The sequence below is a fragment of the Carettochelys insculpta genome, chromosome 27, assembly GCF_033958435.1.
Source record: "Carettochelys insculpta isolate YL-2023 chromosome 27, ASM3395843v1, whole genome shotgun sequence".
In the NCBI taxonomy this organism is placed as follows: Eukaryota; Metazoa; Chordata; order Testudines; family Carettochelyidae; genus Carettochelys; species Carettochelys insculpta.
The window spans coordinates 1,961,565-1,975,660 of NC_134163.1; the positions used below are offsets into that span (position 1 = coordinate 1,961,565).

Below are 14,096 nucleotides of genomic sequence, written 5' to 3' on the forward strand. Positions count from 1 at the left end.
ACCTGAATCTCTCCTGGAGCCACAACCAAATGTTGCAAATGGCCCTGTTCTGTATTTAAACCAGTCAGAATTAGAACTCCAGGCCATTGTCTTTGAAAACTCAAAGAGATCAGGAGAGGTCCCTGATGATTGGAAAAAGGCAAATGTAGGGCCCATCTTTAAACAAGGAAAGAAGGACAATCCAGGGAGCTACAGACCAGTCAACCTTACCTCAGTCAATGGAAAAATCACAGAGGGGATCCTCAGTGAATCCATTTTGAAGCACTTGAAAGAGGGGAAAATGATCAAGAGTAGTCAACATAGATTCACCAGGGGCAAGTCCTGCCTGACCAACCTGATCAGCTTCTACGATGGGTCTGTAGACATGGGAAAGGCAATAGGTGTGATATACCTTGACTTCAGCAAAGTTTTCGATACAGTTTCCCACAATATTCTTGCCCATAAGGAAGTATGGTTTGGATTCATGGACTATAAGGTGGATAGAAAACTAGCTAGGTGGTCGGGCCCACCACATAGCGATCAATGGCTCAATGTCTGGTTGGCGGTCGGTTTCAAGTAGAGTGCCCCAGTGACAGGTTCTGGAGCCAGTATTGTTCAGCATCTTTATTAATGACCTCGATGACAGGATGGATTGCACCCTCAGCAATTTGTGGATGACACTAAGCTAGGGGGTCAGGTAAATACTTTGGAGGGTAGGGGTAGGGTCCAGAGTGACCTAGATAAATTGGAGGATTGAGCCAAAAGAAAGCTGGTGAAGTTCAACAAGGACAAGGGCAGAGCCCTGCACTTGGGATGAAAGAATTCCAAGCATTGTTACAGGCTGGGAACTGATTGGTTAAGTAGAAGTACAGCAGAGACCTGAGGATTATGGTGGATGAGAAGCTAAATATGAGTCAACAGTGTGCCCTTGTAGCCAAGAAGGCTAATGGCATATTGGGGTGCATTAGGAGAAGCATTTCCAGCAGATCTAGAAGAGTTGTTATTCCCCTCTATCGGGCACTGGTGAGGCCACATCTGGGGCATTGTGTCCAGTTCCCAGTACAGAAAAGATGTGGATGCACTGGAGTGGGTCCAGTGGAGGGCAATGAAAACAATTAGGGGGTGGAGCACATGACCTATGAGGAGAGGCTGAAGTATCTGGGCTCATTTAGTTTGCAGAACAGAAGAGTGAGGGGTGATTTGATAGCAGCCTTCAACTTCCTGAAGAGGGGCTCTAAAAAGGATGGAGAGAGGCTGTTCTCAGTAGCGCCTGATGGCAGAAGAAGGAGCAATGGTCTGAAGTTACAGAGGGGGAGGTGTAGGTTGTATATTAGGAAGAACTATTTCACCAGTAGGGTGATAAAGCACTGGAATACATTACCTAGAGAGGTGGTGGAATCTCCATCCCTAGAGGTTTTTAAGTCCTGGCTTGACAAAGTCTTGGCTGGGATGATTTAGTGGGGGTTGGTCCTGCTTTGGGCAGGGGGCTGGACTCAATGACCTCCTGAGGTCCCTTCCAGCCCTAGGGTTCTATGATTCAGACATCCCCTGAGCCTTCCGAATCTGGATCTGGAACTAGAACTATAATTCGTAGCTTGATCTCATGTCTGACTTCAGGTCTGGTGAGCAGACATGATCCCACTCCTCAGCTGATTTGCTCAGAGCATGGAAGATAGATCTTGAAGGAACTCATAGAAGAGTGAAAATGAGGTAAAAGTGGTAGGGCAGGATGAAAGTTGAACATAGCTAAGCATGTATAACCTCCCCAAGAAATGAACAAAGAAAGTCCCTGATAACTATGTACAATATTTGAAGCAGGTACCTAGTACAAAGGGAGAGAAATTCTTTGATCTTGGCCACAGCATCTAGCCAGGTAATAGAAGATGAAATTAAGCTGAAGAATAAATATTTAGGGTGGGAAATCAGGAAATATTTCCTAATGGCAATATCTGTTGGACTACAGAAGAGCCTTCCAAGGGAAGAGTGGGGAACCCTGTCACCTGGAACAGGCTAAGGCTGTAAGCTGCAGTCAAGAATACATTGCAGTGGCCAGTCCCGCACTGAGGGAGATGGATTTGAAAACCCAACTAGTCTTTTCCACTTCTAGCTTCTTTACATCCCATTGTGCAGTGACACCAAGCATCTTCAGGAACAATTACCGTGTCTCCTTAAAGTACCACGTAATTCCTCTGCCACTTCCTGGAGCTCAAATCTGTCCCCACCAAGAAAATGGTTTCAGATGGGCCACATGGGATGGCCCACATGGGATGCCACAGTTCTCCTGGGTCTAGTAGTCTATAGTTGCCCGTCCATCTCAAAACAGTTCTTCTTCAGTGTTCAGTGAACACAGCACAAAGGCTCATGCTGTAAGAACTGCCATCTCAGAACCAACCTGGGGAGCATTCTCACAGGGATGGTGATGACCTCCATATGCTCTTGAAACATGACCACAGAGAACACGCTGGTGTTATCTTGGCTGTGTTAGCTTCCAAGGGCTCAGTTGCAGCTGGCAGCTTCTACCTGATGCTCAGGGACTGTTGCCAGCAGGAGCATCCACAGGCACTGAAATCAGGTTGGGTCCGTGAACACCAAAGGGCTACCTCCATCAGATAACTGATGCCTGGTGAGTAACTTGAGCCACTCTGTCCCTGAGACCAAAGGGATCCAGGGAGTGATAGGGTGAATCCCAAAAATCCAGTCATGAGACACTTTCCCCAGCTGTTGCTCTGTAACACACCTTTCCTTTCTCTCTGCTCTGCTAATGTTAGTGCAGCTCCCTGGCCAGTGTGTCTTGCCGGCTGCTTGATTCACAGCAAATGTGGGCTAGCACCACACTCCCCTAGCAAGCCTGGCTCTTCACTTTAAGCTTAGCAAGTCAGGGTTTCAGCTCTGGCGGTTCTTAATTCAGCCCCTGCTGTTAGTGAACAGCCCAGCTGCTTTATAAACCTTGTACACCGTAACACCCTCCCAGTGGCTCTCTAAGGCAGCCAGAACAGCTGTTTCTTGTCCACACAGCCTGGTCCATCCCATCCCTGTTTTGCTTTCGTGGGAAAGAGACTTGAGACTCCAGAACCTGAAGAAGTGGGTATTTCCCACAAAAACTCATTACCTAATAGATAAAATTGTTAGTTTTTAAGGTGCTACAGGACTGCTGTATCTGATCACGTATGAACTGAGGTGCCCATTTGGTTGGTAGAAGGAAATGTAATCAAGCTGCTCCTGCTGCACAGCACTTTGCATTTTCAAAGCCCAACACAAAGGAGGAGGGCTGAGCCCCCTTGCTCCTGCATGAGAGAGCTGAGGAGGTTGGAAACCTCCTCTGTTCCCCTCACCCACCCCGGAGTACTTGCACACAACCCAGGATCCTGATAGTAACGCTTACTGGGGCCCAAAGTAGTAGGCTGGCGAAGGCTCAATCCAATCTCTGTCTGAAACAGCCGGACAGCAGAGCTCGCTACAGACCTTGTAATGTGTGGCAGCAGGATCCACTCGGCAACTGAGGCTAGGCTGCCTCCCCTGCTGCTGGAACATTAAACGGTGGCAGGGAAGGGATTTGGCAATGGGGAGGGAGGCAGTGGGACTCTGCCCTGCTAGAACTAACCGCAACTAATCGTGTTAGACCTGGAAGGGCCTGCTTGGCCCAGAGGGTAAAAACCCTGAGGTTCCAGGCACTGCACTGTACTCTGCTTACCCAAGTTTGTGACTACACTGCTGTTCATATCCCTACCAGCTGGGTGTGCAGTGCCTGTACTCCACACGCTGCTGGAAGCACAGCCTTCCATGTCAGTGGCCAGCTGGCTGGGGCGCTGTCCTTTCCCACCCCAGCCTTTTGGATGTGAAGTCTCTGAGTAGACAAACCCTGGAATTCCCGCAAACCAGCAGCTGCGTAGCCTTTCTGGCTCGTAAATAAAAACTGGCATGTTACACAACATGCAGCAGTGGGAGAGATGCTGAGCACCAGTACACAAAGCTCAGTCAGGATGAGGCCTGTCCTGGCAGCCGGTCAAAAAAACAGATTTTCTTTCCATGGAAAATTTTGCATGTTCAGCAGAAATTGGAACCTAGGAACATTTCAGCCAAATCTGAAACACTGTGGGCAAAAAATGGAGTATTTTGATATGGAAATGTTGCTGTGCTGCCTTATCCTCCCATTTGGCTCTAGATGGGCTCCATTTCCCATGCTGCCCTATGGTCTCCTGCCTAGGAAGGCAGTACTTCATGGCAGTCCCTGGTCATGGTGCATCATGGGGGATGAAGTCTGCCTGGGGAGCCCAGCTCATAGGAGAGACAAGGGACAGTCCAGAATTTGAATGTCTATTTGAAGTTAGCCAGAACAGAAGGCGGAATCTAGAATCGCTATGCATTTTTCATTTTGTTTATCACATTTTTTGATGAAATTTTTAATGAGCGTTTTCACATCTCACTTCCGCTCCTACTGGCTCATCATCTCTAGCACAGTCAGATATAAGCTGGACACACCATTCCCTTGTGTACCAAGAGTCGTGAAAACCCAGTGTGCTTTTGCCATATCAGCCAAATTAGCCCTTGGCTCAGGGGTCAGGCGGTGGGGTAGCATTCTCAAAATAAGACAGTTTCAAATGAAAGTTATTTTTGGTCAGCTCAGTCACATGTAAAGATTTTTTTTTTTAATTATTGAACAATTTGGGAAAACATATTTTGGGGGAAATTTCTTATTTCCAAAAAAAAGCTGAGTGATAAACAAAACAAAAATATTTTAATAGAATAGTCGATTACACATTTTTTACAAAAAGAACATTTTGCCTTCTCCCAAAAAATGATGTGAAGCAAAATGAACTGCTATCCACTAGGCCATGCTGCTGCTGATTAAGAGAAAGGGACATGTGCAGTCTAAAAAGAATTGATATATGGTAGGAAACAGGCTAGATTCTGCCCTTGTTAACCCCTTTGTAAATCCACTGGAAAGCCAGCCCTCTGCCATAACTCTGTATTTACTCCAGAGTAAGCTGATATCAGAAACTGGTTACTTGCCCTAGTAGTAGGCATCCTTCAGTCTGCATAGACTATGGATCGCACCCTTTATAGTTTCAATTGAGGACTTCATTTACAGCGTCTACTGTGACTATGAAGACCCATACGAGAGTGACAGTCCTTGCTGCATCTCTTGCAGATGTGGTGGGTGTCTGGCAAGTCCTTAGTGTGCTTTCTGTGCACTCGCTTCTCCTCTGCTAGCTGTCTGATCCTCATCTCGCCCTTTTGAAGGTCCTTGTGTAACCCCTGCCTCCATCTGCTGCGGTCATCTGCTAGTTCTTCCCAGTTGTCCAGCTCGATGTCTACCTCTCTGAGGTCTCTCTTGCAGACATCTTTGGAGCGCAACTGGGGGCGTCCGGGAGGTCTTTTGCCAGAGGCTAGCTCACCATACAGGATGTCTTTTGGAATCCTTCCATCATTCATCCTGTGGACGTGGCCAAGCCAGCGGAGCCGACGCTGCCTGAGGAGGGTGTGCATGGTTGGGATTCCAGCTTGCTCGAGGACGGCGGTGTTGGTCACTCTGTCCTTCCATGATATTCCAAGGATGCGCCTGAGGCAGCGCAAGTGGAAGACGTTCAGCCTCTTTTCCTGGCAGGCATGCAGGGTCCAAGTCTCGCTGCCATAAAGGAGGGTGCTGAGGATGCAGTCTCTGTAGACTTGCATTTTGGTGTGAGTGTACAGCTTGTTGTTATTCCACACTCTCTTGCTGAGTCTGGACAGAGTTGTGGCCGCTTTTCCGATCCTCCTATTTAGCTCAGTGTCCAACGACATGGTGTCAGTGATGGTGGACCTGAGGTAAACGAACTTGTGGACGACCTCTAACGTATAGTTGTTAATGCTGATTGATGGGGATTCAGCAACATCCTGACCGAGTACGTTTGTCTTCTTTAGGCTGATGATAAGCCCAAAGTCCTTGCACGCTTTGGAGAACTGATTCAGCAGTTTTTGAAGCTGGTCTTCTGCGTGAGACACTACAGCAGCATCGTCTGAGAACAGCATGTCTCTGATGAGGACTTCCTGCACCTCAGACTTTGCTTTCAGCCTTGCAAGATTAAACAGTTTCCCATCAGATCTTGTGTGCAGCAAGATGCCCTCTGTTGAAGATCCAAAGGCATGCTTCAGGAGGAGTGCGAAGAAGACCCCGAATGATGTTTGACGCCGCTCCTGATTCTGAAAGCATCCGATAATGTGCCGTCATATTGTATGGTTCCTCTCATGTCTTTGTGGAATGACTGGATCATCTTGAGTAACTGTGGAGGACAGTCTATCTTGTGGAGAAGTTTGAACAGACCATCCCTGCTGACCAAGTCAAAGGCCTTGGTCAGGTCGATGAAGGCTATGTAGAGTGGCTTCCTCTGCTCCCTGCACTTCTCCTGCAGCTGCCTTAGAGAGAAGACCATGTCAATGGTAGACCTCTCTGCGCGGAATCCACACTGCGATTCGGGGTACACCCTCTCAGCAATCTTCTGGAGTCTGCCAAGGATGACACGAGCGAACAGTTTACCAGTGACGCTTAGGAGGAAGATTCCACGGTAGTTGTTGCAGTTGCTTCTGTCTCCTTTGTTCTTATACAACATTACAATGTTAGCGTCGTGCATATCCTGTGGAACCTCACCCTCTTTCCAGCACAGGCACAGCAGCTCATGTAGGGGTTCCAGGAGTGTGTCCGTGGCACGCTTGATTACCTCTGGTGGTTTACCATGCTGGCCAGGGGCCTTTCCTGCTGCAATGCTGTCGATGGCTCTCTTCAGTTCATCCACAGTCGGTTCCTGATCCAGTTCGTCCATTACTGGTAGGAGCTCGATGGCATGGAGGGCTGCATCAACCACAATGTTCTCGCGTGAGTACAGCTCGGAGTAGTGCTCAACCCAGCGCTCCATCTGTTTGGCTTTGTCAGCGATGACTTCGTCAGATTTGGATTTCAGAGGTGCCATCTTGTTCTGGGTGGGTCCTAATGCCTTCTTCATACCCTTGTACATTCCTCTGAGATTACCAACGTCAGCACAGGTCTGGATGCTGCTGCATAGCTGGAGCCAGTGGTTGCTGGCACAGCGCCTGGCTGTCTGCTGTACTATTCTTCTGGCCGCTCTGAGTGCTTGCTGGGTACTCTGGCTTGGTGAACGTTTGTGCTCCAGGAGTGCAGCGCGCTTCGTTTCAATGACTGGAATCATCTCATTGGAGTTAGCTTCGAACCAGTCATTCGTGTTTCTAGCTCTTCTTCCAAGCACCGACAAGGCCGTGTTGTAAACTGTATCCCTCAGAGGTTGCCATTTGGATGTCACATCGGTGCCCCCGGGGCCGCTGCACAGATTTTCCTGGAGGGTCTCTCTGAACTTTTCAGCTTTCTCCGAGTTTGCCGTCTTTCTGGCGTCAATGCGGGGCCTTCCAGCAGGTTTAGAGAGGTACAGCTTCTTGGGTCTCAGCTTGAGCTTGGAGCAAACTAGCGAGTGATCTGTATCGCAGTCAGCACTATGATAGCTGCGTGTCAGAAACATGTTTTTGAGGTTATTACGCCTAGTGATGACCACGTCTAGTTGATGCCAGTGCTTTGAGCCTGGGTGTGTCCACAACACTCTGTGCTGTGGCTTCGTTTGGAAGAATGTGTTTGTGATGCACAGATTGTGGTACGTGCACAGTTCAAGGAGACGCTGTCCATTGTCATTCATTTTTCCCACACCGAAGTGTCCTAAGCAGGAAAGTCATGAGGCCCAATCAGCTCCAACTCTTGCATTGAAGTCACCCAAGATGTACAGTTGTTCACAAGCAGGTATTTGCGCTACAGCAGCACTAAGCACGTCATAGAACTTGTCTTTTACTTCTGGTGTGGCGTACAGGGTTGGAGCATAAGCGCTGATCAGGTGGACGGGAGCGGCACAAGTTTGAAGCGTGATCCGAAGAAGTCTTTCTGATCTGCCCATGACTAATTCCACCATTTGTAGAAGGGTGTTTCTGACAGCAGAGCCAACACCATGCTCTCTGGGTTCTTCTTGGGCTTTACGCTGCCAGAAAAAGTTGTAGTCCTTTTCCTTTAGAGATCCCGAATCTGCAAGTCACGTCTCTTGCAGTGCAGCGATATCAACTCAGAGCCTCCTCAGTTCCTCATTGATGACAGCGGTCTTTTGGGTGTCACTGATGGCCTGAAGATCTTCAGTCAAGCCAGTCAGCATGGTCCACACACTCCAGCAAGCAAGCGTAAATTGTTGATGTTTCTCATTTCTTGTTGATTTTCTTATTGGTTTGCCTGGTGCCCAAATTTCAGTCACTTGTCAGGTTCAGGAACCTTAAGCCTCACGCTCCCAGCGAGGCAGGTGAACTGTGGCGGGACAGTACCCTATTGGCTGGGGGCTGCCCAGCTTGAGGCGGGCGGTGACTGTCCAGTGAGATACGAGGATCTCTCCCACCATCGAAGGCAATCCTGGTGCTTGTTCTCTATGCCTATCGAGCAAGAGCTTATAACCGGTATCTGTTGCCTCCCGTGTTGATGCAACGCTGTTCAGTGATGCCGGAGTACCTCTCCGGGCGCAAGCCTGGGCACTTGTTATGGAGACTCTGGGCTGCCCAGACACCAGTGTCCCCCTCTCGGCTTTACTGATATAGTCCAAAGAGAGGATAACCTGCACGTCTGGTACCAGCTCAGCTGCAGGAGTTGCCAGGACAGTGCCAGAAGTTGACACCGAACCGCCTTCGGACTCCACTCTGGATTTTCTGTCAGGGTTTACTCCCTTAGCCTTTCTCCTTCCCAGGATAACCCACAAGGCAGTGGGGTGTGGAGAGGTTACTTGCCCTGCAGAAGCATGATCTTACGTGCATACCCTGGGGAGCTGTGGAATCACTAGCACTGAAAATATTCAAGGCAAGACATTAAAGAATGACTTAAAGGATAACGAAACCTGTTCAGTTGGTGAGTCACTCCTCCAGAGTCCCCTTCTTCTCACCCCACTGATTTGTGGTCCCAGTTCCCATCCTCACACACAAAAACAGCCCCACTGATAGCAGAATGCAAGGATGGAGGGCTGGCAGACGAAATGGGACTGAACAGGGTGACTCTTACATAATCTGCTCCCTCTTGCTGATTCCCACACTTGTCCTGAGCCTGCTCCAGGCTTGTGGAGCTGGACACCCTTGAAGCTGTCTCCGTTCACTTTCTGTTTCAAACAGGAAACATGAATAAAGCTTTAACAGCCCCATCCTGTGGGGAAGAAAGTGACAATGAAGCAAAGGGGTGGGGGAGGTTTGAAAATGGCAGCCATGCCGAGCAACTGTAGTAGGGGGATAGTGCCTCTGGTGTAACATGTCCTGCTACCACGTGTAACCCCAGAAGCACTGAGACCACTGACAAGGGAGAGGGAAGTCTCTGCTCAACAGCCTTGGAAGAGGGCTAGCAGCCTTTTGGCTCCAGGCACGAGCAGAGCAACAAAGTGAAGCCAACAGGCCCTTCTTGTGCCTAGAGTGATTCTGTGGGTTGCATTCGAACATGAACGGAGGAGTCCTGGGCAAGCAGCACCATGTCAGACCCCTCCCAGCTCCCTCGAGGCCCTACTTGCACCCATGCCTCACATGTTCCACACAAAAGAAATTAGTTTCACTCTTTGGTGCATACGATAATTATCCCCCACTCGCTCCTTCCCTCCCAGGCCTCTAAGTCCACCCAGGAGGTAGGAGTGGGTTTCCTCTGCAATGTCAATGGGAGTCAGAGCCACCCTCCTCCCAGCTGTTGAGGGCTTTAGTCTTAATTCGGAGTTTGTGAGGGAGGGCAGAACAGCTCCGGCCTCTCAGAGGGTCCTCTGCAGGGCACAGCTGGCCGCAGGGGGGCAGAGGGGATATTTTGGGCACTTGCTGCTCATCATCTTCATCCAACACATTTCTGGTGCCTTGCTGCCCTGGCTCAGCCAGACCGGGCGAAGTGGCCAGGAAAGGGGCATTGTCCAGCAAAGGGATCCGGCAGGTGTATTTCTCCAGAAAGTGGTAATTGAGGTAAGGGGGGCAGAGGGTGGGTTTGAAGGCTGAGTCGAGCCTCTTTGGCTGGTGATGGCTTGGCTCATACTGGGTGCCCAGCAGGGGCTGCTTCGGGTCAGAGCTCTGGAGGTTTCGGCGCAGAGCAAAGCCTTTGTAGGCAAGCTCAGTGGACTCCGCCATGCAGGGCACAACACTATTTGTCCTCAAGCAACCCTCCCGAGCCAGGGGCTCTGCCTCAAGAGAAGGGGTGGCTGCTTTGTGCCCTCTGAGGTAAATCCCCAGGAAGTCCTGGATGGAGCTGGCCTGGTGGGTGTAGATGTCAGGGCTGAGGAGACCAAAGTGGAGCTTCAAGGCCAGCAGCTCAGCCCTGAGACGGGCATTCTCCTCACTGACTGCCACCAGCTGGCTCTCCAAGGCAAAGTCATTGAGGCGCCTCTTTTCCCGGGACCGCTTGGCCGCCTCATTGTTCTTGCGTCTCTTCTCCCAGTACATCGTGTCCTTCTTCTCGTCAGGCATGAACTCCCGCTTGCGTCGAGAGGGGCCGCTGGCCTTGCCGCGGAGCAGCTTACTCTTGCTGTGGTGAAAGCCCAGGTCGCTGAAGGTGCTTAGCGATGCCATAAAGCTGTCCATGGTGTCGGATGCCCCTCTGTATTCTGCTGCAGGGAACCTTGGAAGGTGGAATTCAAGCATCTGTTATAAAACTGGTACCACCTCATTACTATTCTTGTTTGTTTATGCGTATAATCGTTTGTCTTTTTGGAGGGCAGCTGGGCCTGGGAGCCACAGCCGCTCCTCTAGGCTCCACTGGGCTGTACAAACACAGACCCAAGCAGTGGTCCTCATGGATGTCACACCCATTCTCCTAGCTACCTTTGGAGCCAGATTTTCACACAGAGGCCAGCACAAAGTGGGACCCACGAGCTCCCCTTGTGCCAGCTAGGTGCATGAATGTGTGCACATTTGAGCAAGGTGGAGTGGGGAGTGGTACAGAACAAGTGTGCACTGAAATGTCACTTCAAGCCAGTTACATTGCTCAGAGGTGTGAAAAATTCACACCCTTCAGTGATATAGTTCAGTTGACCCCAACCCAGTGTTGAAAGTGGTGGACCAGTGGAAGCTGGACTGACAACAGCAACAGAAGAACCGTTCAGTCAGCGCAGTAAGTGTCTACACTGAAGGTCTACAGCCCCGCAGCTGCAACAGGCTCAGCGAGTGGCTGCTCATGTTTTGCTGATTCAGCTTCAATAATGAAAAGAGAGCTCTATATAGAGCTTATCCTCCCAAATTTCAACAGGCCTGACCAAGAAGATAAGTAGCATCATGCATGTTTTACACATGGATGAAATACAGGGCACAGAAGGTCCCACAGCAGGCTAGTGGGAGACATGGGACCAGAACATCAGTAACCTGCGAGCTAGTTTGATGGCCTGTGCCTTGAGGGAAATTTCCTACTTTAGGAGCCAGTTTGGAAAATATCAGAGAGGTAGCTGTGTTAGTCTGTATCTTCACGCATCTGATGAAGTGGGTCTTTGCCCACGAAAGCTTATGCTCCAAATTATCTGTTAGTCTATATAGTACCACAGGACTTCTTGTTGGTTTTGGAAAATGTGGTTCTGAGTATGTCTGGCGTCTACAGTGCATGAACTGAATTGTTTGACTTACTGTTCAGTTCTCATTTGTTAAGTTATGAAAGGAATGTTAACGTGCTTTTAACTCTTAACATCACGGCTTAAATTGGCAGGACAGCACCTGTCTGGCTTGTCATATGACAGAGGTTTTGAGCCCGTGGGGACATTCTGCTGCAGAAGTGAAGTGGCTTTAGTTTGCTCCGAAAAAACAAATAAAGCAGTCCTGCAGCACCTTAAAGACTAACAATGTTATTTATTAGGTGATGAAATTTTGTGGGACAGACCCACTTCTGCAGGATTCTCCAGATCTGAAGAAGTGGGTCTGTCCCATGACAGCTCCACACACAATGAATTATCTTGTTAGTGTTTGAGGTGCTCCAGGATGGCTTGCTTTGCTTTGTGGAGATACAGCCTAATCTGATGACCCCTCTGAGACTTAGCAGCAGAAATGTAGCACTTTAAAGATTAACAAAATGATTTATTCGGTGATGAGCTTCCATGGGACAGACCCACTTCTTCAGATCATGAAAGCTCATCACCAAATAAATCATTCTGTTAATCTTTAAAGTGCTACATTTCTGGTGCTTTGTTCTGTTGGAGTAGAGACTAACATGGCCACCTCTCTGTTACTATTGCTCTGAGACTTAGTTTGCTTTGGTTTGTGAACTGTGACACCTTTAGGTAATTTGTCTTAGCTTTCCTGAGGGTCTCTCTACAAGGCAATTAAAACCCCACGGCTGGCCTGTGCCAGCTGACTCTAGCTTCGAGGGCTGGGGCTAAGAAGCTGGTTAACTGCAGTCAGGGTGGTCCCTAAAAACCCCACCCCATGCCCCGCTCCCTGCCCCACTTCTTCCTGCCCCTGCTCCTCCCACCCCCACTGCACCCCTTCCACAAAGCCCCCACCCCCAGGCAATGTGACCACCCCACCCCAGGCTTTACTTGGGGCCCTGGCACAGGGCAGCAGCAGGGCTGGTGGTAAGAGCTGCAGGAAATGGAGCAATCTGACCCCAGTCAGCTCTGCTGTGCTCCCCCGAGCCTGTGTCCCTCCAGCTGGCAGAGCCACCTGGCCGGGAGATGGTGGAACAGAGCAGGCTGCTGTGTCACTGTATGTCCCGTGGCTCCTGCCGCTGCAGTGAGTGTGGGAGGGCCCGACCCCTCCTGCTGCCCACACCAGGCTGCCCCAGTAATCCCTCGGGTTGCTCTGGACCTCACAAGCTAACATCACTGTGGGGGACAGTCCCATCCAGAGGACGGTTGGGGTGGCCCCCAAAGCACGGGGCCAGGGGCAACCAACCCAAAGCACCCTACAGATGGGACGGCTCTGCTGCAGTGTAGGTCTTCGGGCTGGGGCCTAGGTTGTAGGCCCTTGCAAGGTGCAGCCTCAGTCTGAACGTCTGCACTGCAGTTGACGAGCCCCTTAGTCCAAGTCAGCAGGCAGAGGCCCTCTGCAGGTGTCTGACTGCAGTGTAGACATACCTGGGATGGTCACATGTGGCTAGGTTCCAGGAGTTTGCTGCGGCAGAGCCTGATCCTGAACGGTGCCCGTTAGAAGTAGCTCTGTGGAAGTAATCGCTATTAAATCAGACCAACGTCCGACTCACGGTCTCATCCTTAGGCACGGCTGCTATTTAAGTTTTTAAGAGGCATCTGCTATGAACTCTCTGGCACTGCGTACAGCATCACAGAGGATCGCGTTGGCAACTAACAAAGCAGAGCAAAAGAAACTATTCACCCTGAGCCTGCCTGGGGAACTTGTCTCTGGATCAAAAACACTCAATTTCAAAGCATTGCAAGGAGACTTTGGCTGAGAGCAGCTGTGGTTTCTGCTAGCATCACAAGGCAGAAACACTCTTGTTTCAGGGCTTAATCACTTACCAGGAATTTGGGGGGGGTTGTATTTGACGTGAATCCTTTTGTTATATGAGTCAAAGATCACCACGTGGCTTTTTCACTGTGCAGCCCCATCCCCTGCATGCATGAGATTCCTCCCCATTGTTCTCATTCCAATTGCCTGGCATAAAGGGGACCTGTGAAAAGAAGTTGGATCGTCGTAATAAAATCCAATTGTCCCTGGAGCCCAGGAGCTCTGAATCTGATACGAGCCAGGCCAGAAAGAATAACAAACAAATCCCCCAACCCTTGAAACACAAACTTACCCTGAAACATGAATGAAGTGCCCAGCAGGTTTGCTTAACCTTTGCAATCCTGAACTGGCTTGCTCTGAGATGTGAGTTTACCTGGGATCCCACCTCAGCACTACAGGTTGAACTTCTTGAGTCCAGCACCCTCGGGACTGGTGCCAAATGAGAGAATTTGCCAGACCACAGGAAGTCAATATTGTCTAGCAGCATTACCAACATTCCCACTGCTTACTGGCACTCAGGACACATTTAGGGGAACATTGGAGTTAAATGGCAGCACAGAACACTGACAGCCAGGAGCGGTGGCTGTACACAAATTTTATGGGACCATGGGAAACTTGGCCATGCCCATGACAAGTGGTCACCTGGCCAACTAAAATCA

General features: G+C 49.9%; 1 protein-coding gene across 1 annotated transcript; it reads right to left on the bottom strand.

Annotated features, from left to right (window-relative positions):
* Positions 1-9,669: 9,669 nt before the first annotated feature.
* Positions 9,670-13,552, bottom strand: NFILZ (NFIL3 like basic leucine zipper). Its single transcript, XM_074977922.1, has 2 exons — positions 13,449-13,552; positions 9,670-10,612 (listed from the first exon to the last, which is right to left on the bottom strand). Exon 2 carries the CDS (start codon positions 10,573-10,575, stop codon positions 9,670-9,672), a length of 906 nt encoding a protein of 301 aa, XP_074834023.1. The 5' UTR covers positions 10,576-10,612; positions 13,449-13,552.
* Between the last annotated feature and the right edge of the window lie 544 nt (positions 13,553-14,096).